Below are 25,041 nucleotides of genomic sequence, written 5' to 3' on the forward strand. Positions count from 1 at the left end.
CAGAGGCATCTCTGTCGGTGCGAAACCGCCCCAGAGCCGGCTTCACCGTCGCTTGTTTGCCTGTTTGGGCCTCCTAGTGTGCGCCTGCGCCACTTGTCAGCGCCGCATCTTCCAGCCAATCACCAGTGCCTCCAACGTCTATGCCTTCAACGCCATCAACTCCAACGCAACCAGCAGCATCTGAGCCTCACCGCCAGGGGCCACCTTGGTTGTTTTTGGACAAAGCTGCCTCAAAAGAGCCATTTGGTACTTGGACTTCATTCGGAACTAGATTTGGAACTTGGAGTTTGGGATATTGAATTCGGGACTAGCCCGGTGTGAAACACTTGTGGGTCATCCTCGTGGTGAGCTCGGCAACAAGAGAACTTGTGCCCCGACATCGACTACGGGCCGATCTTGTTATCAACATATTTGTTTGATATTGTATTCATTTGTTGTATTGGTACTGGCTTGGAAAAGCTCGTGGATTGCTCCTGAAATAAATTCCTGAAAAGGGGGCGGGGCTTGCAGCCGAAAGAGATTGTATTCCATTCGGTGAGAAAAAGAGGAAAGACAATGGTCAAGAAATTACTCTTGAAGTTTAAGAACTATTTGTCTATGGATGCCAGAAGAGTACTTCAAGGACTACCCATATATTCTTCGAGTTTATGAGGAAGCAGTTGGTCCCAATGTATTTGAAGTACAGTCTTGAAACGTCTTGTGATCAAGACAGATTTAAGAGGGAGGGATTGTACCTCTAGCCCTCTTCATTGTATATATTTATACTGAAATGGAATTGATCATTATCTTGCTTATGTAATGGTTAGTTGGATATGCTCTAGTTTGGGTGGCAACGATGGCCGAAAGCCCTAGGAGCAAGATTTGTATATGGGAGGCAACAGTGCCAAAAGACCCAGTGGACGGCGACGATGCCAGACATTTTTGGACTTCGCAGTTGAGCGGTCATTGTGACTAGATGGCCTAGATGATTGTATTGGATTTCGCAGTCGTACGGTCATTGTGACTAGATGGCCCAGATGATTGTATTGGATTTCGCAGTCGGGCGGTCATTGTGACCAAATGGCCCATATGACTATTGGATTTCGCAGTCGAGTGGTCATTGCGACCAGATGGCTGTATTGGATTTTGCAGTCGGGTAGTCATTGTGACTAGATGGCCCACGTGATTGTATTGGACTTCGTAGTCCGGCGGTCATTGCGACCAGATGGCCCACATGATTGTATTGGATCTCATAGTCGGGTGGTCAATGCGACCAGATGGCCCAGATGACTATGGAAGAATTCTCGGGCAGTTCTAGTGACCAGATGGCCTTGAGAGACAGTTTGAGCGGTTTTCCTCTGGAACCAGATGGCTGAGCACGGTTTTGATGAAACCAGACAGGACAATCCATGAACATGAGGATCATTACTTGTGCATTGCATATTGATGTATGTTTGAATTTCTTTGACTTTGTGTGCTGTTTTTGATGTGTGGACAATGCTTGGATTTATGGCATGTGATAGTCCAATTGGTTCCAGACTATCTGGTCAATACCTGGAATACCCAGTAGACGCAAATGATGCATACTTGTTTGTTGACTAGCTTGTGTCTAGTTTTTGCAAAAGGTAAGTATGCATTTATTCTATCTAATACATGTGATAGTTTATGAAGAACATGTACCATCAAGAACAAGGACATTGATCAAAGAAAAGGCATAAAGATGTTGCCAGATGAGCATAAGGCACCACATATATGAGGAAAGACCAGATTAACAAGAGCACCAAATGGGGCTAGTATCACAATCATATGGAATATTTGTATCCCACAGTTGAGGACAACTGTGATATAAGAGGGAGGGAATGTAACTATTTGGCCCTCCAAGCTCTTCTTCACATGATGGATTTCATGCTCGGACACATGGATAGGTTGATGGACACATGGGAACAGGGTTCATTAAGCTGGCACAAGAAAAAGCACTAGTCTTGGTCAAAAACCAAGAAAAAGCAAAAAGTCAAACTCTGTTGACCAAGAGCTAAGGGCACCATTGGAAAGAGGACATCGAATTGGATCAAAAAGCTAAAAGCGGCGTTCCCAAAAAGCAGCTCCAGGGCCAAAAAGCAAAGCCCTGAAGCTACAAAAGCACAAATCAAGAACTTTGGCCATTTTTGACTATTATTAAAATATTTAAAAGAGAAAAGCTAAAAGCCCTTAAGGCATGGCAAAAAGTAGGGACCCCTTTTCAGCTATATAAGAAGCTTATACCCTCTTGGAGATTCATAAAATTTTTGGGGAGAGCTAGCTTGGGAGATTTATCCTTGAAGAGCTAGATCATCATCATCATCATTATCTCCTTCTCCACCCTTAGCCTTTGCCCTGCTTGCACCGCCGCCATCGCCACCATTGCAGAGCCACCTGGAAGTGCCGCCGTTGGAGAACCTCCATCGTTGGCGTTGCCGCCCCTTCTGCCGGCGCTTCCGTCGCCGAGAGCCATCTCCGCCAGTGCCTCTACCGCCCAGAGCCATTGTCACCAATTGGCCGACCATTTGGTCCATCTCCAGTTTTTGCGTCTCGTTCACTTGAGGCCAGGCCGGTGTCTCGTGTGAAGAGGCTAGTATTTTGCTGACATGGACGGGAGCCAGACTGGTGCCACCCGTGTGTTAGCAGGATGGTGTCGTATGGACGGGAGCCAGACCAGTGCCACCCGTGTATGACCTGGACTGTGTTCGACCCATGGGATTGTCACGCCATGGAAGAGCCAGTATTCGTGCCGTGTTTTGCCTATGGGACTGTCACACCATAGGGAAACTCGTGCCTGGAACTGTGTCTTACCTATGGGACCATTACTCCATAGGAAGACCAGGTTTTTATGTTTTTATGTCGTGCCAGTTTTGTGCCGACAGATATTTTGTACTTGTTCCATGAACGGGAGATATGTCCATGTTACTATTTGCACATGCACTCATGTTTTGCATGTTTGAAACTGTTTTCGCATGACATGTATTTGTGTGTTTGCCTGCTTGACGTGTTACTTACTGAGCGGGGACGCCTGCCAGTGAGTCGTGAAGTCTGTTCTGTATTCTGACGAGTTTTAGTGCATGTGAACAGGTGGTAAGTATATGGTACATGATGTTTTTATTATTTTATTTCTAACCCTTAGTTTTATAAGGTTAAGTGTTCACATTCACTTAAATGTGGGCACCACTTTGGGCACCCATTTAGGGGCCAAGGTGGGGAGCCCCACTTAAGTGAGTGTGGGGGTGGGCATGGTCACCTACCCACACTCCTCACCCACATGCAAGCGTAGAGAAAACTTCACTTTAATTTTATAAAAAAAGGCTCCCTCCTTCAAGCGTGGACATCAATCGCTTCCACCCTTTTACGTGAGATCACCCGGCGATCATTTTTTTTCACCAACTATTGAAAAGAAGAACCTGCCGGCGACCTCCTCCTGTGCATAGTCTCAAGCAACGCCGTCATCACACCTTCTGCTGGCGACTGAATTTGCTGTAGGCGGCTACCATCTCATACTTTACTGCTGCACGTACTCTCTTTCCCAGGCGGTTGCATCATCACAGGCTGCAGGCGGAAGGCCACGTTTCTGTCCTGATCAAACTGCAGCCAGGCGCCTCTGTTTCAGACGGTTGGTGGCTGCGCTGGTCATTCAGCAGGGCTGCCCACTACCACAGCAGGCGGCTGTGCACCTGTTCGCCAGCCAGCAGCCCCCTACCCTCAGGCGACTGCACTTCTTCTTTCTACGCAACCTACCAAAGCAACCGGCTGTGTGTCCAACACCCGCAGGCTGCGTGTACATCTTCAACAAGTGATGCTTCTCCTTCTCTGCAGGCAGGCAACTACTCCTACTATTCCTCCTCCACAAGAAGGTGGTTATGTCCTGCACAACAGGTGGTTGCACTTCTTTTCCATTGGCGGCTACAAGAAGACTTCACATCTCCTGGGTGGCTTCATCTTCTACACAAACACCACGAGTATTGGTTTTCTATCAGCCATCCACAAGTAAGTGAATTTCAGATTTAAGTAAAGTATTTTGTGTTTAAATCTGATAAGGGATTCCCGACTTCCTCTACGGCCACACCCGTTCGGTGCCGGGTTGTCCAAGCTCTATTGGAGAACCTCGGTCCAAAGGTGCTGAGATCGGGAGAGCCAAGCGTTAGTACGAGAGCGCCTGTTTGTGCGTGGTCTCGGAACACCAGTGAGGCGCTCTCCGATCATTGGGCACAAGCATTTGCCTGTGAAATGCACTTGCATGTGTGACATGTTTTGTTTGCGTGGACATTGCTTGGTATTCTGGTTGTGAATGTCCACGGGCGTCGGGGATGCGTGGACTCCCTGTGGTGGACGCGTGTGTGCACACCTGTTTGGGACTAAGGCAGTGATTTTATGTGTTTTGCAGGTGGTAAAGTGTGCACACTTGACCCTATTTAAATATTATTTCTCTGTTTACTAAAGTTTATGGTTGTAGGTTCAAACTCATTAAAGTTTGGATAGACAAACTTATAAATTATAAAAGAGTTCACATCGGGCTAGACTTTATTAATAAATCGGGACCGATCATGGGCACCCGAGCAATGGACCAAAAGCCCATGAGTTGCTAAAAGTGGTTGAGGAGGTATGTTTATGGTGTTAGAAGTCATCTCCTGTCAAGTTTTATACACCAGGGCCTTTGTTGTGGGTGTGCCCGCCCTTATGAGGTGTTTTCCCATTTTTCCCCACTCTCGGTATTTTTCCCCTATTTTTCCCCATTTTTATGAGGCTTGGGAGGGCTGCCAGATGATGCCGGGAGCACCCCAGTGCTGGCCGACTGGATCTTCATCAGTCGTGGGCTTCAGGGCTGCTGGCCGACTGCCTTTTACCAGTCGTGGGCATCAGATAGCTGGCCGACTGCATTTATGCAGTCGTGGACCTCTTTCTTCAGTCGTGGACACTTTTAGTGCTGGCCGACTGCCCTTCCAGGGAGGTATATATAGGTCCTCAGCCCCCATGCCTTATTTGTATCATATCTCGGGATCTTCTTGTGTATATAGAGCAGAGTTACACGCCTACATCTGTCTCTCTCTTGTGCTGTTTTTCTGCCTGCGTTTTTGCTCTTGTGTTCCCAGATTTGGTCATCATCTCCGCTGCATATTCTGACATGGTATCAGAGCCTAGGCTCTAGATAGGTCTTGGGATTTGTGTGAGCAAGAGGGGGACTGTTTTGTGGTTGATTGGTGGACTGTTTTGGACTGTTCGGGAAGAGGAGAAGCAAGAGGAAGGCGGGCTGATTTGCTGGACAGCCACTTGCAGGTATCAGTTCTTCTTTGTTCCCACCCACCCACCCTTTTCAGAGTACATCCCCGCTATGGCAGATCTGTTTGAGATGGCCGAGAGACATGTGAAGATCTCGACACTCCCACGTTTCCGGTGGACCGTCAGTTGGACGGGAGCAACTACGGCATATGGAAGGTGATGATGGAATCCGTTCTGGAGTCCTACGATCTCGCCGATTTCGTCGTTGTTGGTGTTCCACGGCCGGAAGTAGAGGAAGGGGAGTTACCGTCAACCCGAAAGGACCGGGAGGCCCAGACGCAGATGTGGGATCGCGTCAACGCCAGGGTTGGTCCGTTCGTTTATTTTTCTCAACTGCACACTGGCAGGCTCAGCACCATCACGTGGGAGGAGCTTGTGCCCATGGTCCTGGACCAGGAGGAACGATTCACGAACCCTCCTCAGGGTGGAGGTTCGGAGGCCTTTACTGGCCAACGGTCGAAAGGCCGTAATTCGGGCAAAGGGAAGGCTTCATCGGAGAAGTCTTCTGAGAAGAAGTCCGACGCTGACCGCGAGAAGCTGAAGGCAGAGAGGACCTGTAATGATTGTGGCGAGAAAGGCCACTAACTACTGGAGGCAGTGTCCCAAGCGGAAGACCGAGAAGGGTGAAGACTCCTCAGCAATCACGAAGACTCCGGCTTTTGTGCACCTGGAGGTGATGGACACCGATGTTTCATTTTCTTCAGGCAGGGAGGAGATTGGAGGACTCTCCGCAACGGATACTCGGGAGTGGATTCTCGATAGTGGTGCTTCTAGGCACATGACTCCTTCCCGTTCCGGTTTACAAGATCTCTGCAGGTGTTCTGGTCAGATTCTTACTGGGGATACGTCCACTATCCCAGTTCACAGTGAGGGCAGGATGGAGATAGTTCCCGATGGCAGAGGGGGGAAGCATTCCTCCCAGGTGTTGTATGTTCCGGCACTTGGTTTTCATCTGTTGTCAGTGCATCAGGTTTGCAAGACTGGCGTACGGGTGGAGTTTGATGAGCATTTTGTTGCTCTCCGAGACAAAGCAACAGGCCAAGTGGTTTGGGAAGGTGGAGTGGAGAATGGAGTCTACAGGCTTTCAGCACTCTCTCTCCCAGGTCCTCAAGATTGTGATGAGTGGCAGTCTGGTAATAGCTACTCAGGTGTGGATACGCTGCAGGTGCGGGCTTTCCGGGACCAGATGGTGGATAGCTTACCAGTAGATGGCAGCAGTTGGCAAGAACTTTCCAGTACTGAGGTTGGTAGTTCTTGTGTTCGTGAGTCAGAGGAAGCTGAATAGGTCACTTATGCTCTGATGCCTCGTAGTGTTCGGGACATAGAACTTCCAGTAGTTGAGGATGTTCTTTCCACGGGGACCTTTCGGAAAGCCAGGCAGGTGACAGGTGGTTACTTGCAGAAGGAGGTGGTTTCTCCAGGCTTTGTGGTTCCGGATTCAGAGGGGGTGGTTGACAGGTTTCAGAAGGCCTTGCGTGGTCTTCAGAAGGTTTCCAGGACTTGCTTGTGCACCGTAACAGGTGTTGATCCTTGTGAGCAGTGTGATGTCTCTGTGACTCAGAAGCTGTATGGTTCATTGATCTGGTTGATTGACACCGGATTGGACGGGAGCTTCCTGATGAGGCAGTTGAGCTCTTGGTTGCAGATGTCTCTTTGTGAGGCAGGATTGTGTTTCCTGTGGTTTTTGCGGCATGCGAAGGATCATGGACTCTTGTACACAGGAGGGGGATTGTTGGATGGAGTCCGACTCCACGGTTGGAGTGACTCGGTTTGGGGAGGAGATCCGGACACGAGGAGATCTACTTATGCCCCAGGAGCAGTTTTACGGAGCAGGAGGAGGTTACATTGCAGGTTTGGGCCTGCTCGACGGAGGACAGTACGGTGGACCTCTTCACGAAGTCGCTCTCAGGATTTGCTCAGGCGGCACCCCAGCTCCCAGTGGTTGGTCACACAGCCAGGAACTGAGAGGGGGTGTTAGAAGTCATCTCCTGTCTAGTTTTATACACCAGGGCCTTTGTTGTGGGTGTGCCCGCCCTTATGAGGTGTTTTCCCATTTTTCCCCACTCTCTGTATTTTTCCCCTATTTTTTCCCATTTTTTTGAGGCTTGGGAGGGCTGCCAGATGATGCCGGGAGCACCCCAGTGCTGGCCGATTGGATCTTCATCAGTCGTGGGCTTCAGGGCTGCTGGCCGACTGCCTTTTACCAGTCGTGGGCATCACATAGCTGGCCGACTGCTCCTACTGATGCTAGGCAGTTGGTCGACTGCAGAAACATGTGTTGAAGGGCTGGTCGACTACTAAAACATATGCTGTTGGGCGTGCTGGCTGAGTTGCATACAAGCTATACAGAGCCAATTGAGTTGCATACAGGCTCTCTAGGGCTGGTCGACAGCTTGTCTTGCTTCCCTACAGGCTCATTGTGTTGATTTACAGCATAGTTCCGAAAGATATCAAGTGTTTCTTGAGTCGGAATCGATACAGTTTGTGCCTGGTGGCAGCCCTACTTTGTCACAAAATTCCTTACAGCTTCTATTTTATTTTCTACCGTTCATGTGTGGCATGTGGAGCCTGTCACCATTTGGCCACCCAATTGGTCCACCCGTGCTTTCTTATCATGTATGTACATTGGACTGGTGTCCATGGCAGTTGTATATGCCGAGGATTGATGCCACTCATGTGATACTGTGGACTTGGCTTTCCGTTGGGACTTGTGCCTCCGTGTACATGCTTGGAAATGCTTGGTGGATTGGTGTTCCATTGGGTTTGGTACCTCGTGTACTTGCTTGGAGCACGTCTATTTTGGTATAGTCTCATGAACGGGGATTGTCCATACGCATTGCATAGCATCTTTATGTGCTTGCTTGCAATTGAAATTGCATGCTGTTTTCATGCTTTGCTTGACCAATGTGTAGTTCCGGGTAAGGGGACGCCTGCCCGCGAACCGTGCGTGTGAAACTGTCTGCTGACATGGTTATGTGGCATGTGACAGGTGGTAAGTATTGGTCATAAACCTAGCCTTAGGAGTTAGCACTAATTTATAAGTGAGTGTGTACACACTTCATTAACTTTTGGGCGACCAAAACTCACTTATAAATTATGACCAGCCCGGTGTTCACACACACTGTCCCGAGGTGGACATAACCCAATGTCCACCGCCCAGACCTTATCCCCTTTGTACAAAGGGAGTAACCAACCATGTGTCCACTCTAGCTTGCTCCACAAAGCACCTGCCTGCCACCTACACTGGACAACTCACCACCTCTCTCCTCCTCTCTCTAGAGATTGGCGCCTCCTTCATGAGGACTGTTGGGCTGCATTTTTTGCACATTCTCCTTCCCAACTCCATTTCCAAGCTTGCTAAGGTGATTTTCAAGCTTCCAAGAGTGATTCCGGATGCTAATCACTCTCGTACACACTCCCAATGACTGAAATTCAGCAAAACAGCTCTCTTTATTGCTGTAATTTCTGGTCTTTTTGCTGAAAACCCTAATTTCAGCCCTCCTTTCTCAAGCTGAACCATAGGGGAAGCTTTCCCAAGGTTCCCTTTATCCTCTTGAAGACTTTTGTCACGAAGAATTGCGATAAATTGAAGATCTCTTCACTCCAAGGACTTCCATCGCGAAGACTTCCGCTGTCATTGACTCTACTTGCAATTGGTAAGCTTTAATGCTTAAATATGGAAGCAGGAGGGAGGAACCGGATTACAAGATCACATACCCTATGTAGTGTTCTCTTGTCCTACGTGCTCTCTTGCAGATTGTTGCTACCATGTGTTGGTGGAACAATAGAGAGCAGATGGTAGGGAACATGGGCACTTGAGAGGGTAGTGTGGATTGCAAGTCTACAACGACAACCACTTGTTTGCAATACTGTATTCATATGCATTGGTATGGAAATCTGGTCAGAAATGCCCATGACACTATGTACTTGATTCTCCCAAGATCAATATACTTTATTTGAGGGAGGGGTCGGCCGTTCCGGCTCATTGTGTGTCTCTCGTCAATTCAGCAATTTATTTCTTGTACTTGAGCAAGTGTCCATCAAATCTTAGTGTATTTAAGTGTATTGATTAGCATTGTGTTTAACCAAGTTACAGAGCCTGACATGACATACATGTATGGCTGGTGTAGCCTGACATGGTGTGTCTGTGTGGCATATGGAGCCTGACATGAGAGTACATGTATGGCTGGTGTAGCCTGACATGATAGTACATGTGTGGGTTGTGGAGCTTGACATGGTGTACATGTATGGCCCATGGAGCTGTAACACGCGGAAGCTCTGGGAGTCTTCTTTCAGCCCTAAACACTCTTGGAAACCTTCGGATGCAAAAACGCAGGTCTATATAGAGAGAGAGTAGAGAGAGAGAGAGAGGTGCTGGAAAATTCAGTATATACTATGGTACAAAAAGGTACTGGTCTGCAGCCCTAGGCTGCCTTCTTGAAAAGGTGGATTACACCAAAACAAATCCTACCTAGATGACCCACTCCATAAGGGAGTGAATGGTTATCACAATGAGCAAATGCGCCATTATATAGGCCTTGGGATCCATGGGAAACTGGCCGACTGCTGGTCGGCCAGCAGCCTTGGCATAAACACAAAAACGCATGGGGGAACTGGCCGACTGCTGGTCGGCCAGTCATAATGCCTTAAATGCTTATAAATTGGTCCTCCTCCTTGCGCCTGCTGCTGCTCTTATCTGCTGGTTCAGCCGACCATGTCTATGGGCAGCCGACGCCTCCTGTCCTGCAGCCGACAGTACTTCCTGGCACTGCTGATGTCAGCTGATAGTACTTCTTGACAGCCATTCGACTGCATCACACCTCCATGATCCCAGTTTGTCCTGCTCCAAGTCAACCACAGATGCTACACCTGAGGGTCCTAAATTCTGGTTCATACTCTTTATCTGGCTGCCTCCTCTGGATTTAGCCCTGAAAATGTCCATGGCATCTATGATGCACATGACATCCCCCTCTGCTAAACTTGATGACGGGATTCCAACCTGCTCTTGGATGACTCTTATCATCCCAATCCTGTCCCGAAGTCCCTCTGTCATCATCCATCCCTGGCAACCTTTTTTCTTTGAAAACCCAGCCTGTTCTCCAAACCACGCTGTCTCTGATGAAGATCTATGCATCTGGTTCCTCTAGTCCACCATCCATTCCTGCCCTAACTCTGAACACCGTCTTGGTCTTCTTTCCTGGAACTGAGTCTGGCACTCTCACATCACCCTTGGAGGATCAACCTCCCTTGGGACCGTTGCCTGAGAACCTATCTGGCTCACGGCACTGCCATCCCCTCTGGCACTGTGGAACACCACCAACAAACCTCTTGGGAGTTCTTCCCGATCTGTGTTCTTGCCTTGGGCTTTGAATCCGTGTACTTTCCTCTACCTTGGACCTGTACACCATCATATGGGACTGAATCAGTGTTTAGCTTTGCTGAGCCTGATGCTCTGATACCAATGCAACACGCGGAAGCTCTGGGAGTCTTCTTTCAGCCCTAAACACTCTTGGAAACCTTCTGATGCAAAAACGTAGGTATAGAGAGAGAGTAGAGAGAGAGAGAGGTGCTGGAAAATTCAGTATATACTATGGTACAAAAAGGTACTGGTCTGCAGCCCTAGGCTGCCTTCTTGAAAAGGTGGATTACACCAAAACAAATCCTACCTAGATGACCCACTCCATAAGGGAGTGAATGGTTATCACAATGAGCAAATGCGCCTTTATATAGGCCTTTGGGATCCATGGGAAACTGGCCGACTGCTGGTCGGCCAACAGCCTTGGCATAAACACAAAAACGCATGGGGAACTGACCGACTGCTGGTCGGCCAGTCATAATGCCTTAAATGCTTATAAATTGGTCCTCCTCCTTGCGCCTGCTGCTGCTCTTATCTGCTGGTTCAGCCGACCATGTCTATGGGAAGCCGACACCTCCTGTCCTGCAGCCGACAGTACTTCCTGGCACTGCTGATGTCAGCTGATAGTACTTCCTGACAGCCATCCGACTGCATCACACCTCCATGATCCCAGTTTGTCCTGCTCCAAGTCAACCACAGATGCTACACCTGAGGTTCCTAAATTTTGGTTCATACTCTTTATCTGGCTGCCTCCTCTGGATTTAGCCCTGAAAATGTCCATGGCATCTATGATGCACATGACAGGAGCCTGACATGATGAAATTCTTTGGGACTAGCTATCTTGGAGATCTTTTGTATTTATGTTCTGGGAAGGTTCCGGAAGGATAATGAGCCCTGGACATTTTATCGAATACAACTGAGCAGATGGGTGTTTCTTCCAATCTAGCTGGACTCATGTGTGTGCATGACTTTGATTTTATCTTTGGATGACTTGTCTTGTTTGCGTGGACAATGCCTGAGATTTTTGCCGGTGTTGTCCATGGGGCCGAGGATGCCTGGGCACCTTGTGGACGTGTATGTGCACACCTGTTTGGGACTGACAGGTGGTCTACATGTGTTTTGTAGGTGGTAAGTATTCCCAAAAACTCAATTTACAGATTTATGAGTTCACATGCTAATAATTATTGATTTAGGATCACACTCACTTAGCGGCCAAAAGCTAGGCACTGGACATTATTTGGGCCTCCTTCAAGTATGCGTCCCCTTCTGGACCTAAAAAGCACACGTGGGAGCTAAAACTGGCGGAGGAGCTCTAATCTGGAGTAAGACTCCAGTTTTATGTGAGGCGCTTGCTTTTCGGGGTGCATGGTAGCTGGTCGACTGCTTCTACAGGCTGTTTACAGCCTTCTACTACGACAAAAATCTAACAGGTGCGTGGGAAGTGACATTGATCTTGAGAGTTGTAGGTCCACATGATACCCCCTTCCCCTACCTAAGCTAGATACTCTCTTCCATGAGTGTTTGCCAAAAAAGGAATACCGTGAAGGGTGTCGACAAAAAGGAAAGTCATGAAGGGCGTTGACCAATTGATATGAGAGATAAATGTGCCTACTCTAGTGCTATATGGAGTGTGCACTTAAGTGTGGTTGAAAACCTAACAGACATCAAGTCTCCTAGCATGGCTAACCTATTGGCCGACCCCTTGTGTATGTTCTCCACTGCTGGCTGGTTGATTTCCAGCTTGAACAGAGGCTGGACAGAGGATAAAAAGCAGGGAGGAAGAGTTGGTCGTGGGCATCTGGACAGTTTTTCTTTCTGACTGGGGGCTTGCAGGCTTGTGTACAACTGCTGGTCGAGTTCTTCTGAGGTTACCGAGGGCTGGTTGATTGCTGAAAACAGCTTTTGAGGGCTGGTCGACTTTCTCTATGAGCCAAACAGGAAGAAGACGATAATGTTGAGTTGTTCCGGGCTGATGTGGGAGTGCTATGGGCTGTCCATAGTTGTCCTGCATGTGCTTGATGCTGGGAATGCTCACTTGTGCTGAGAATTGTGAGCAAATTTAGTTTATGTTATGTTTTCTTGTTTTCATATTGTATTGGAAGAAACAGGTGCAGCCAGTGAAACCTGGGCACCCGCAAAGTTGTATTGGAAGTAGACTCCTTTTTGGTAATCTAACCATAAAAGAGGGGGGGGGAGGGGGGGGGGGTCAGCCCATCTTCTGGTCCCTAGTGTGGTGTACTGTGCAGATTTGTTATCTTGTTTTATTTGGCATGCTTATGTGTATTTTTAGATTTCATGATTGATTAGATTTTTCGTGTTCAGTTGCCCTTCCGTTTACATTGGTATCAGAGCCTAGCTTTCAACATAGTTGTGCCTAATATGATGTTGGATATGGCTGTAAGGAGTCATTATCCGTGAGAGACGGGTGGGATTCTGAGGTAGCCCTCGTCTTATTGTCGCCTCGAAAGAGGTTACCTTTGGTTTAAGCGGCAGTGAGCGTGTGGCCCTCGTGTCTGTGTAGGGGCACTGTTGCACCCTTGAAGTCTATTCGGTATCATACTTGGGGAACTGGTAGAGAGCGACTCCAGGGCACGGGAAATTCTTTTCTTTCTAAAAAGCTGGAAGATACATTATCACCCGTATTCGTCGCATGCGGGAAGAAGATAGAGACAAGGATCATGTTGGGGCTTTGGTGGATAACGATCCACCGTTGTCTACCAGGGCTGAGGATCAACAGGATATTGATGCCTTGATGAATGAGCTTGAAGAGCTCCGTGCTTTGCAAAGAGATCCTGATGTACAGAGAGTCATAGAATCAAAGTCTCATGTCAAGGCTGATGTGGTCACTTTTGATGCAATTGCCCAACAGATGGGAATCGACAAACCTCAAGAGTTGGCTGTTGCTTATTTAAAAAGCCGTGGCGATGTTGTTTTTGATGATGAGGGTAAGTGGGTTGTCACATGGCAGCCTTGTTGCAGGCTATCCCGTGAAGGGAACTCCGATGATGTTGTGAGAGGGCATGATGCAACCTGCACTAGTGATGTGAGAGGGCATGCAAACCGCACCAGTGATGTAAGAGGGCATGCAGCCCGAGCAAGTGATGTAAGTGGGCATGCAGCCCGAGCAAGTGTTTTGAGAGGGCTTGTAGCCCATGCAACAGATATAAGGGGGCATGCAACCCGAGGAGATAATGTACATCGACATGCAGTTCGTGGGGATGATGAGGGGTTTTCAGCCCATTTGAGAGATGCAGAAGATCTTCATGCATTGTCGGTGGTGTCTCCATCTTCTAGGTATGTTCCTGCTCCTAAAGTTCCATCCAGAGTGAAACGTGTTACACGGGAAATCAGCCCTAGATTTGGGCATCGTCGCCATCGTAGGCATGACGAGGAGGATGATGTATTAGAGGGTCGAGATGCCCGTCATAGCAAGAAGGCAAAAGAGTTCAAGTCAGGGGACAAGGAAGTCAAATTCGAGAGCTATAATGGAAAGTTGGATACTACCAAGGCACTTGCTTTCATAAGGCAATTTGAAATAGCCTTTTGCATTGAGGAATTTACCGAGAAATCTATGCTCAGGCATGTGGGTATGCATCTTAAAGAGACTACAAGTGATTGGTGGATGGCAAAGCTTTTGGATAGGACAACTGCCCGTATATGGAGTGCTTTCAAAGAGCAAATTTATGATCAATTCCTTCCTCCTCACTTTGAGAAGGATGTACAAAAGGAATGGGATTGGCTAACACATGATGAAGGTGAATCCGTTTCGTCTTATGTTTCAAACTTTTTGCGGATTCTTCTCAAAGTCACACCTTTCATGATGATTAGTGAGGATGAGAAGAAAAGAAAGTTTGAGTCAGGGCTGCAACGAATCATTCAAAAGAGCCTTGCAGTGTATCCCCACAACACCTTACAGGAGGTCATATACTCGGCAACTATTTCTGAGGAGTTGCATGGTAAGGGAGCATAAAAAAGACAAGAATTCGGCTCATACAAGGGAAAATTCAGAGCTGGAAATGAGCAGAAAAAGGGTGGACAGCCACCTAAGTTTATGCCTCATGAGTCCAAGGATGCAAAAGGGGGCTCCGAAAAGAAGCCGGGGAGTAAAAAGGATGATCCTAAGCTGTCCAGACATCATATCTTTGATTGCATGAGAGAAGGGAAGTGCTTCACATGTGGGAGCAAAGATCACATGAAAGCTCAATGTCCCCAGAATCTCAAAAAATAATGTGCAGGATGCCAAACCGAGTGTGAATGTTATACCCGATGTTCAGGGTAACATTGCACATGAACCAAAGAGCATAATTTTATGCAAAGCTTGGGGCAAGTTAAAGGACCAAACAGCTTTATTCCTTTTTGATAATGCCTCAACAGATAACTTCATGTCCATACAGATGGCTGCTGCTCTTGGGTTAAAGCTCGAGGAATTAGGCATGGACTTTCATGCAGATGTTGCCTTTGAGGGCAAGGAAGTTAAGGTCACTCCCATCATGGGGAAGCTTCGCATACAAATACAGGGATGTTTAGATCATGAAGATTTTCTCGTGGCACCACGTACAGGATGTAATGTGATACTTGGAATGCTTTGGCATTATCGTTTGGATCCCAAGATTTTGCACAAAGAAAAGAAAGTTATGTTTACTCATAGGGGTAGGGAAGTTTGTATTGATGCGGGTACTACTTGGAGTACCATACCTGTTGTAAGCCATATATCTATTTCGAAGGCAATAAAGAAATCAACTTGTTCTTACTTGGTCTTTGTACGTGATAATGTTGAGCTTGATGCTGTAACTCCCGTAGATCAAGATAAGATTGATTTCTTAAGTGAATATGTTGATTGTTTTGCTGATTCACTACTAGGACAGTTACCCCCAGAGAGGCCAGAGGATCATTGTATTAACATAATCCCTGGGAGATCTCCTCCTAACCGACCTCCTTATAGGGTGAGTGTTGCCCAACAGGAGGAAATCATGACTAAAGTAAATGATTTACTTGAGAAGGGGTTGATAAGGCACCATTAGGACTTATCAAGGATGCGAGATATGTATATGCTTTGGACATAGATTTTTAGCTTATTTGGGCTGATTTGAATCATGGTACTGCTGTCCCATCTTATTCGATTAGAGACGGGTTTCTGATGATGCAGAATCGTATTTGTGTAGTGCGTGAATTACGCCAAAAGGTTATGAAAGAGTGTCATGCTCTATCATATGCTGGTCATCATGGTATTCTGGCTACTACACAGGCTTTGGAAAGATATTTCCTTTGGCCAGCTCTACGTAGGGATATTGAAGCTTATGTGCGAGAGTGCATAGTGTGTTAGAAAGTCAAGTTTGATAGACACAAGGCACTTGGTTTGCTTCAGCTCTTACCCATTCCACAGGAACCATGGGAAAGCTTTGCTATGGATTTCATTATGAATTTACCGAAATCGGCACATGGAAATGATGCTATATGGACTATTATAGATCGTTTTAGCAAACAAGCACACTTTATTCCTGTGAGGAAAACAATGTGAGGAAAACAATCAAGCTAGAGCACATGGCAAAGTTGTTCTTAGCACAGATTTTCAAACATCATGGCATGCCACAAGTCTATTGTGGGGGATAGAGATCCTCAGACCTACCAATTTATTTTGGTAGGCATTGTTTGATAATATGGGCACAAAGTTGAGTTTTTCATCAGTCTATCATCCTCAGATGGATGGTCAGAGTGAAATTGCAAATTCAGTTGTGCTTGACTTGCTCAAGTGTTATGTATTTGAGCAGAAGCCAGATTGGGAAAAGTATTGACATTGGTTGAGTTTGCATACTTACATTCTTCAAGTAATAAGGCTCCATTTGAGATAGTCTATGGCAAGGTGGTGCTTCCACCTATCTTACGAACAAAAGATGAAATCTTTGCAGCAAATGAGTATGTTTGTGATTTGGATACTGCGTTTGCACATGTTTGGATAGCCATAGAAAGATCTCAAGCTAAGCAGAAAAAGGTAGCGGACAAACACATGCGAGAGGTGGTTTTCAAGGAAGGTCAGCGGAGATGATGACCAGATCTGGGAACACAAGAGCAAAACGCAATGCAGAAAAATAACAGCACAAGAGATAGAGTGGTAGAGGCGTGTAACTCTGCTCTATATACACAAGAAGATCCCGGGAATGATACAAAAATGACAAGGGAGCTTGGGGCCATTTTATATGGCCCCCCATCAGCAGTCGGCTTGCTGTAGGGCAGCCGACAAGACACAAAATCCCCACGACTGAAAATACTCAGGCGGCCAGCAACAGAGGGGGTCGGCCAGCATCAGGGAAGTCCATGACCCATGCAAATCAGTCGGCCACCTCCAGAGACTCCACAAATGCAGTCGGCCAGGTTCAAGGTCCTCCTGCCACTACAAGACTGCCTCCCATGCCACAGAAAAATAGGGAAAAATGGGGGAAAAATACGGAGAGTGGGGAAAAATGAGAAAACACCTCATAAGGGCGGGCACACCCACAACAAAGGCCTTGGTGTATAAAAATAGACAAGAGATGACTTCTAACACCCCCTCTCAGCTCCTGGATGTGAAACCAACCACAAGGAGCTGGGGTGCCGCCTAAGCAAATTGTGAGATAGCGACTTCGTGAAGAGGTCCACCGTACTGTCCTCCATCGAACAAAACTCTAGCAAGATGTCATCAGCAAGGATCTGTTCACGAACAAAGTGCCTCTGGATGACCATGGGTTTCTCCAGTGGAAGCCCAAACCTGCAATGCAACCTCTGCATCCTCACCACCTCACAAGCAGCATCACAAGCAGCCCGTTACTCTGCCTCTGTTCTCGACAAGGCAAAAGATGACTGCCTCTTACTGCTCCGTAAAACTGCTCTTGGGCCTGAAGTAGATCTTCTCGTGTCCGGATCTCCTCCCCAAACTGAGTCACTCCAACCGTGGAGTCGGACTCCATCAATCAATCCCCCTCGTGTGTAAAAGAGTCCATGATCCTTCGCATGCCGCAGAAACCACAGGAAACGCAATCCTGCCTCCCAAAGAGTCATCTGCAACCATGAGCTCAACTGCCTCACCAAGAAGCTCCCGTCCAATCTGGTGTCCATCAACCAGATCAATGAACCATTCTGCTTCTGAGTCAAAGAGGCATCACACTGCTCACAAGGATCAACACCTGTTACGGTGCAAAAACAAGTCCTGGAAACCCGTTGAAGACCACGCAAGGCCTTCGGAAACTTGTCAACCACCCCCTCTGAATCCGGAACCACAAAGCTTGGAGTATGCACCTCCTTCCGCAAGTAATTAACTGCCACCTGCGTGGCTTTTTGAAAGGTCCCCGTGGAAAGAACATCCTCATCTACAGGAGGTTCTTTGTCCCAAATACTATGAGACATCAGAGCATAAGTTACATGTTTAGTTTCCTCTGACTGACGAACACAAGAACTACCAACATCAGTACTGGAGAGTTCCTGCCAACTGCTGCCATCTACTGGCAAGCTATCCACCATCTGGTCTCGGAAAGCCTGCACCTGCAGCGTATCCACACTTAAGTGGCCATTACCAGACTGCCACTCATCACAAACCTGAGGACCTGGGAGAGAGAGTGCTGAAAGCTTGTAAACTCCATTCTCCACTCCACCTTCCCAAACTACCTGGCCTGTTGCTTTGTCCTGGAGAGCAACAAAGTGCTCATCAAACTCCACCCGTACGCCAGTCTTGCAAACCTGATGCACTGACAACAGATGAAAACCAAGTGACGGAACATACAACACCTGGGAGGAATGCTTCCCCCCTCTGCCATCGGGAACTATCTCCAACCTGCCCTCACTGTGAACTGGGATAGTGGATGTATCCCCAGTAAAAATGTGACCAGAAAACCTGCAAAGATCCTATAAACCGGAATGGGAAGGAGTCATGTGCCTGGAAGCACCACTATCTAGAATTGACTCCCGAGTATCCGTTGCGGAGAGTCCGGCTTTTGTGTCCATCACCTCCAGGTGCACTCCGGCTCTGATACCATGTCAGAATACGCAGCGGAGATGATGAACAGATCTGGGAACACAAGAGTAAAACGCAATGCAGAAAAATAACAGCACAAGAGATAGAGTGGTAGAGGCGTGTAACTCTGCTCTATATACACAAGAAGATCCCGGGAATGATACAAAAATGACAAGGGGACTTGGGGCCATTTTATATGGCCCCCCATTAGCAGTCGGCCTGCTGTAGGGCAGCCGACATCCCCATGACTGAAAATACTCAGTCGGCCAGCAGCAGAGGGGGTCGGCTAGCATCAGGGAAGTCCACGACCCATGCAAATCAATCGGCCACCTCCAGAGGCTCCACAGATGCAGTCGGCCAGGTTCAAGGTCCTCTTGCCACTACAAGACTGCCTCCCATGCCACAGAAAAATAGGGAAAAATGGGGGAAAAATACGGAGAGTGGGAAAAAATGAGAAAACACCTCATAAGGGCGGGCACACCCAGAACAAAGGCCGTGGTGTATAAAAATAGACAGGAGATGACTTCTAACAGGTGATTGGGTATTACTTAAGTTTGAGAAAGCACGTCTTCGGAAGCGGCCAGGTAAGGAAGGCTGGTTTCCTAAGCTTTCAAATAGGTATTATGGGCCATTCCAAATTTTGCAGAAAGTAAATGAAGTGGCATATAGATTGGCATTGCTCGATCATTGGAAAATACATAATGCCTTTCATGTTAGTTTGCTGAGGCCTTATGTGGGACCACCTCCTATGGAACCAGTTTTGGAAGATCCACCAAAAGTGGATGAACTTCAGGAGATGTTGCAACTTGAGCAGATAGTTTTTCATAAAGAGCGTAAGCATACAGGTGGCAAGCTAGTGTGCAGGTTGTGAAGTTTAAAAACTATTCGGCTATGGATGCAAAATGGATGGACAAGGATTATTTTGCGGATTATCCCGACTTCTGAAGGCCTACTTGGAAGCTTTTCAGTTGCGGTCAACTGCCTAGAAGTCGGGTGAAATGTCACAAAATTCCTTACAGCTTCTATTTTATTTTCTACTGTTCATGTGTGGCATGTGGAGCCTGACATGACATACATGTATGGTTGGTGTAGCCTGACATGGTGTGTCTGTGTGGCATATGGAGCTTGACGTGACAGTACATGTATGGTTGGTGTAGCTTGACATGATAGTACATGTGTGGCTTGTGGGGCTTGATATGGTGTACATGTATGGCCCATGGAGCCTGACATGATGAAATTCTCTGGGACTAGCTATCTTGGAGATCTTTTGTATTTATGTTCTGGGAAGGTTTCGAAAGGATCATGAGCCCTGGACATGGTGTACATGTATGGCCCATGGAGCCTGACATGATGAAATTCTCTGGGACTAGCTATCTTGGAGATCTTTTGTATTTATGTTCTGGGAAGGTTCTGGAAGGATCATGAGCCCTGGACATTTTATCGGATACAACTGAGCAGATGGGTGTTTCTTCCAATCTAGCTGCACTCGTGTGTGCATGACTTTGATTTTATCTTTGGATGACTTGTCTTGTTTGCCTGGACAATGCCTGAGATTTTTGTCGGTGTTGTCCATGGGGCCGGGGACGCCTAGGCACCCTGTGGACGTGTATGTGCACACCTGTTTGGGACTGACAGGTGGTCTACATGTGTTTTGCAGGTGGTAAGTATTCCCAAAAACTCAATTTACAGCTTTATGAGTTCACATGCTAATAATTATTGATGCAGGATCGCACTCACTTAGAAGTGGCCGGATAACTTATAAATGAGTACACATTGATTATTTAATACATGTGGCGGCCAAAAGCTAGGCACTGGACATTATATTTGGGCCTCCTTCAAGTAGGAGGCCCCTTTTGGACCTAAAAAGCACACGTGGGAGCTAAAACTGGCGGAGGAGCTCTAATCTGGAGTAAGACTCCAGTTTTATGTGAGGCGCCTGCTTTTCGGGGTGCATGGGAGCTGGTCGACTGCTTCTACAGGCTGTTTACAGCCTTCTACCGCGACAAAAATCTAACAGGTGCGTGGGAAGTGCTGGCCGACCCCTTCTGCATGTTCTCCAGTGCTGGCGGGCTGATTTCCAGCTTGAACAGAGTCTGGACAGAGGATAAAAAACAGGGAGGAAGAGCTGGTCGTGGGCATCTGCACAGTTTTTCTTTCTGACCGGGGGCTTGCAGGCTTGTGTACAACTGTTGGTCGAGTTCTTCTGAGGTTCCTGATGGTGTATGCTTTGCCCTGGTTGGTGACCGAGGGCTTGCTTTCTTTGAAGAGCAATTGGTGATTGCTTTGCTTTGGTTGGAGACCGAGAGCTTTTATTTCTTTGTTTTCATTGATTTGGATAAATCTGGTGCTGGCAAAGGAGTGGAACTCTCGGGCAACCACATCGTGTACGAGTTAATACTCTGAGTACCATCAGGCCTTTGCACTTCTCCTCAAATATTCCCCACAATTGGATGAAGAGTAGCTGATGGCCAGATTCATTCGAGGAATGAACGAGCCATTAGACACCTTAGTGAAGAATGCCAAACCTGTCTTAATTGCGGAAGCTGTAAGAATGGCAAAGGACTTTGCCAAAGCCTTTGTTGTTAAGGTCCCGCCAAAGCCTGCGTTGGTAATAAAGATATTTCAGGGGGTGGGGGGGGGTGGTGTCATGTGCAAGATTAACTTATGTGGTTTCAAGTTGTATATATTTATGACAGATGTATATATATGCTCTTATGTGTGTGTGTGTGGAGTGCGTGTGTGAGAGCATATCTTGATACAGAGTTCTACACCCACTATTGGGCACTGATGAGTTAGTGGGGATATCGTAGTATCGAGTCCATACTATGCATAATGGAGTTGATAGTTATATAGTCTTGTGGGTTGACTACCATGAGTATATAACATGCACGTTCCTCAAAGGTGAATTTGGGCACGTTCCTGGATTCATCTAGGTATATGTATTTATGACAGATGTTTTGATACATGCTCATGATGTGATGGATGTTGAATTTGTGCTGTGATTTGGCCATTGTTTTCTGTATTCATGCACCCGCCTGTGACATTCGTATCAGAGTAAAGCTCTCTTTCTCTACTTGAGAATGGACAATTTTTGGGCATAAAGAATAGATAACATGAGTACTCATGTTGAGCCTCTTGAGCAAGAAAGGGCACATGCTGAGGGATCTGTTGGAATTGCTGATACTCCTCTTGAGTAGGAGAGGGCATATGCAAGAGAGACTGTTGGTATTGTACATACAGATCCTGTTGATGCAAGGTCTTAGTTGGAGGCCTTGAGGCGCCAAGTTAGATGTTTTTATGATGAGACAACATAGTGGCAATCTTTGAGAAACGATCCTGATGTGCAAAAAGTTTTGAGTACAAAAGGAAAATTTCTCCAGACGATGCAGTCTTTGAGGCCTTGGCAGCAAAGATGGGATATAAAGATCCTCGTGAATTGGCCATGTATTATCCGAGCGGACAAAAGGATGTATTCGAGGACTTCAGTGGAAGAAGGGCTTCTCGTCTGGAAGCACATGGAGATTATGGAAAATGAGAAGAGGATATATCTCATCCTCATCATAGTGTTTCATGCTGAGAGCGTTCTCGTCATGCTCATTCTACTCGATCTATGAGTATCGCTCACGATAGTGGAAAGAGGGCTCAAGATGAATCCCCTAACGATAAAGCTGATGAGAGTGATAGATCTCACTCAAAAAGGGCACGACATGAATCTCCTAATGATAACGCTGATGAGTGTGGTAGATCTCACTCAAAGAAGAAAGCTAAAGAGTTCAAGTCAGGGGATAAGGACATCAAATTTGAAAATTTCTAAAAGATGGAAATTACCAAAGCTCTTGTTTTTAGTTAGCAATTTGAAATTGTTTTTTGCAATGAAGACTTCTTGGAGAAGTCTAAATTGAGGCGTGTGGGCACATGGGCTGAATTTAAAACTCAGTTTTATGCTCAATTCTTACCGCCAAACTTTGCTAAGAATGTACGTAAAGAATGGGATTGGCTGAAACGGGAAGAAGGGGAGTCGGTGCAGACTTACATCGCCAAATATTGGAAGGTATTGCTGAAAGTTACTCCTTTCATGACAGTCTCTGATAAAGAGAAGAAAAGAAAGTTTGAGTATGGATTGCATCTGATCATTCAAGAGTGTCTTGAAGTGTATCCAAATCAAACTCTTCAGCAGTTAATGCATTCGGCTATCGTAGCTGAAAAGTTGCACATAAAATAAGACAAATCTAACCCAATTTTAGATTCTTTCAAGGGCAAGAAGAGGGATGCTTATGACTAGAAAAAGGGCGGACAACCCATAAAAGGTGATGAGAAAGATGCCTAAGATACAAAGGAACGTTCATTCAAGAAGCCGTGGGGCGAATGTAATGATCATGGACTGTGAAGACAGCAACGAATTGAGTATGTACGTGATGGAAAATGTTTTGGATGAGGTAGTAAAGATCACATGTATTTTTGGTGCCCACGAAACCCAAAGAATGCAGACAGTGGTACAGAAAAGCCTCATGTAAATGTTGTGCCGGATGTATAGGGAAACAGAGGACATACTTCAGTTGAGAGACTCATATGTATAAAGCATGGGGACAGTGGTGTCCAACACGGATGGTCGAGAGAATTGGAGTTTGATTTTAATTGCTGGAAAACCAACAAGAATTGCATTAAAATGAGCTTAGAATCCTGAACGTGTGGTCAGGATACAGATTTTGAAGTAAGCAACATTTGTAGTGATCTTTACAAATCACCCTTCACACACAATGCGAGGAGAAGCATTGTTTCTACTATTTTATGTGTTTGTATTGTTCATTTCTCCTCTAGGGCTAAGTTATTGTAGTGTGTTGACTTGACAATGAAGGATGTCACTGACCTGTGTACGGCTCAGCAGGGTGCTCTTCATACAACTCTTGCGGAGGCCATTCGCCCTCACATGCCTTCACTTCGCAGTAACCCATATGGAAAACGCATTCTTTCTCGAAGAAATCTCAAGAAGTGTTGAGAGGAGAGGCAGCTTCACTTTTGTTTACCAGTGTACACAGGTCAGGTTTCAACATTTTACCATGCCTTTGTTTGATTGGTCTGCTATCTAGTTTAGACTATCATGCAAAGACAATTTTTGTTCTCCATTGTCAAGGAGCCATGGTTGTGACAGGAAAGAAGGCTGGTTTTCACATATAATGCATTCGTCAAGTGTATTATTGTGTTTGAAAATATGGGGCTGGGTTAGATTGACCCATACTTTGCAGGGCCCTGATAAACCTCAAAGTCATACCGAACTAGTTGAAAGTGTGCTTCAAAAGCCAATCTAATTTGTAACAAAAAGAGCTCCACAAATACTCAGTTCGTTTTGTAACCATTCAATGGCACATCCACCGTATTGGATTGACGGAGCATTTTCAAAGTCATACCGAACTAGTAGAGAGTGTGCTTCAAAAGCCAATCTAATTTGTAACAAAAAGAGCTCTACAAATACTCAGTCAAGTTTTGTAACCATTCAATGGCACATTCACCGTGTTGGATTGACAGAGGACTTTGATGGAAGATTAATATAGTGGGCAATATTGACGGTTATGTATTCTCTTTCTACGTCAAAGTGGTGTTTTTTGTGATAGGCGGATGGCCTTGTGTCCAGTCAAAATGTAATGATATAAAACGGTATTTAAAGCCTTTAATAGATCTAAGTAGCATCTTTTTGCTGCACCACAAAGTGCATGGATTGAAGATTCCCAAATGATGATTGTCTTGTAGATGTTTCTTTTTTCAAGTGTGGAAATCATATTTTGTGCATGTGTCTTCATGATGTGAAAGTGCACGGAAGATGTATCATAAACTGTGCTGCATGGCTGACTTTAAAGTTTCAAATTTGTGTGCGCATGTGTGTGCTTATGTGGAAATGTTGCAATATATACCTTGTGTGGGATTGTGGAGTGTTAAGTATGAACTGTGTGTCTCTGTGCATGCGTATGCATGCATGTGTGCTAGCCTTCATCAAGGGTGTTACGGAAACCCAACACGATGGTTTCTCCGTGGAGATTTTTCCACCAGGCTGAACACCTTTTTATGTATGGACATGCACCTATCCCTGAGCATTAAGGACATCAGTGGGAAGAGTGGGAAAGTTATAGCACATAGTCTATGCTATGCATGACTAAGTCTGTGATTTGAAGCTTTGTGAGTCAGCTCTCATGGAGTTTTCCATTGGTATATATTATCTACAATATAGTCTTGAGCTCATAACAGAGGTCAAGAAACCTATGATGTGTGTGAGCCAAGCATGCAACCTCTATATTTCCGTCTTAACTATGGACCTTTTATCTTACATAACTACAAAATGAACGAACAAATGGGCCAAACTCTTTCTAACAACGGAAACGTATGGATTGTCAATCAGAATGAAAGGTTCATTTTTTCATTGTAGTTCCTG

The 25,041-nt window shown here is 46.3% G+C and overlaps 1 protein-coding gene across 5 annotated transcripts in view; it reads left to right on the forward strand.

The window, feature by feature from the left end:
* LOC147615641 (uncharacterized) overlaps positions 1-24,188 on the forward strand; it is a 38,729-nt gene extending 14,541 nt beyond the window's left edge. For 3 of the 5 annotated variants that reach the window (XM_086778176.1, XM_086778178.1, XM_086778180.1), the window contains 2 exons: positions 23,506-23,656; positions 23,770-24,188. In XM_086778176.1, the coding sequence (XP_086634302.1) occupies positions 23,506-23,616 (111 nt within the window). In that variant the 3' untranslated portion in view covers positions 23,617-23,656; positions 23,770-24,188. The remainder of the gene's footprint in view (positions 1-23,505; positions 23,657-23,769) is intronic. The other 2 variants (XM_086778177.1, XM_086778179.1) reach the window with 1 other exon arrangement.
* The last annotated feature ends 853 nt before the right edge of the window (positions 24,189-25,041 follow it).

The sequence above is a fragment of the Cibotium barometz genome, chromosome 39 (genome assembly GCF_041138505.1).
Source record: "Cibotium barometz isolate CiBa-2024 chromosome 39, ASM4113850v1, whole genome shotgun sequence".
Classification (NCBI taxonomy): Eukaryota; Viridiplantae; Streptophyta; class Polypodiopsida; order Cyatheales; family Cibotiaceae; genus Cibotium; species Cibotium barometz.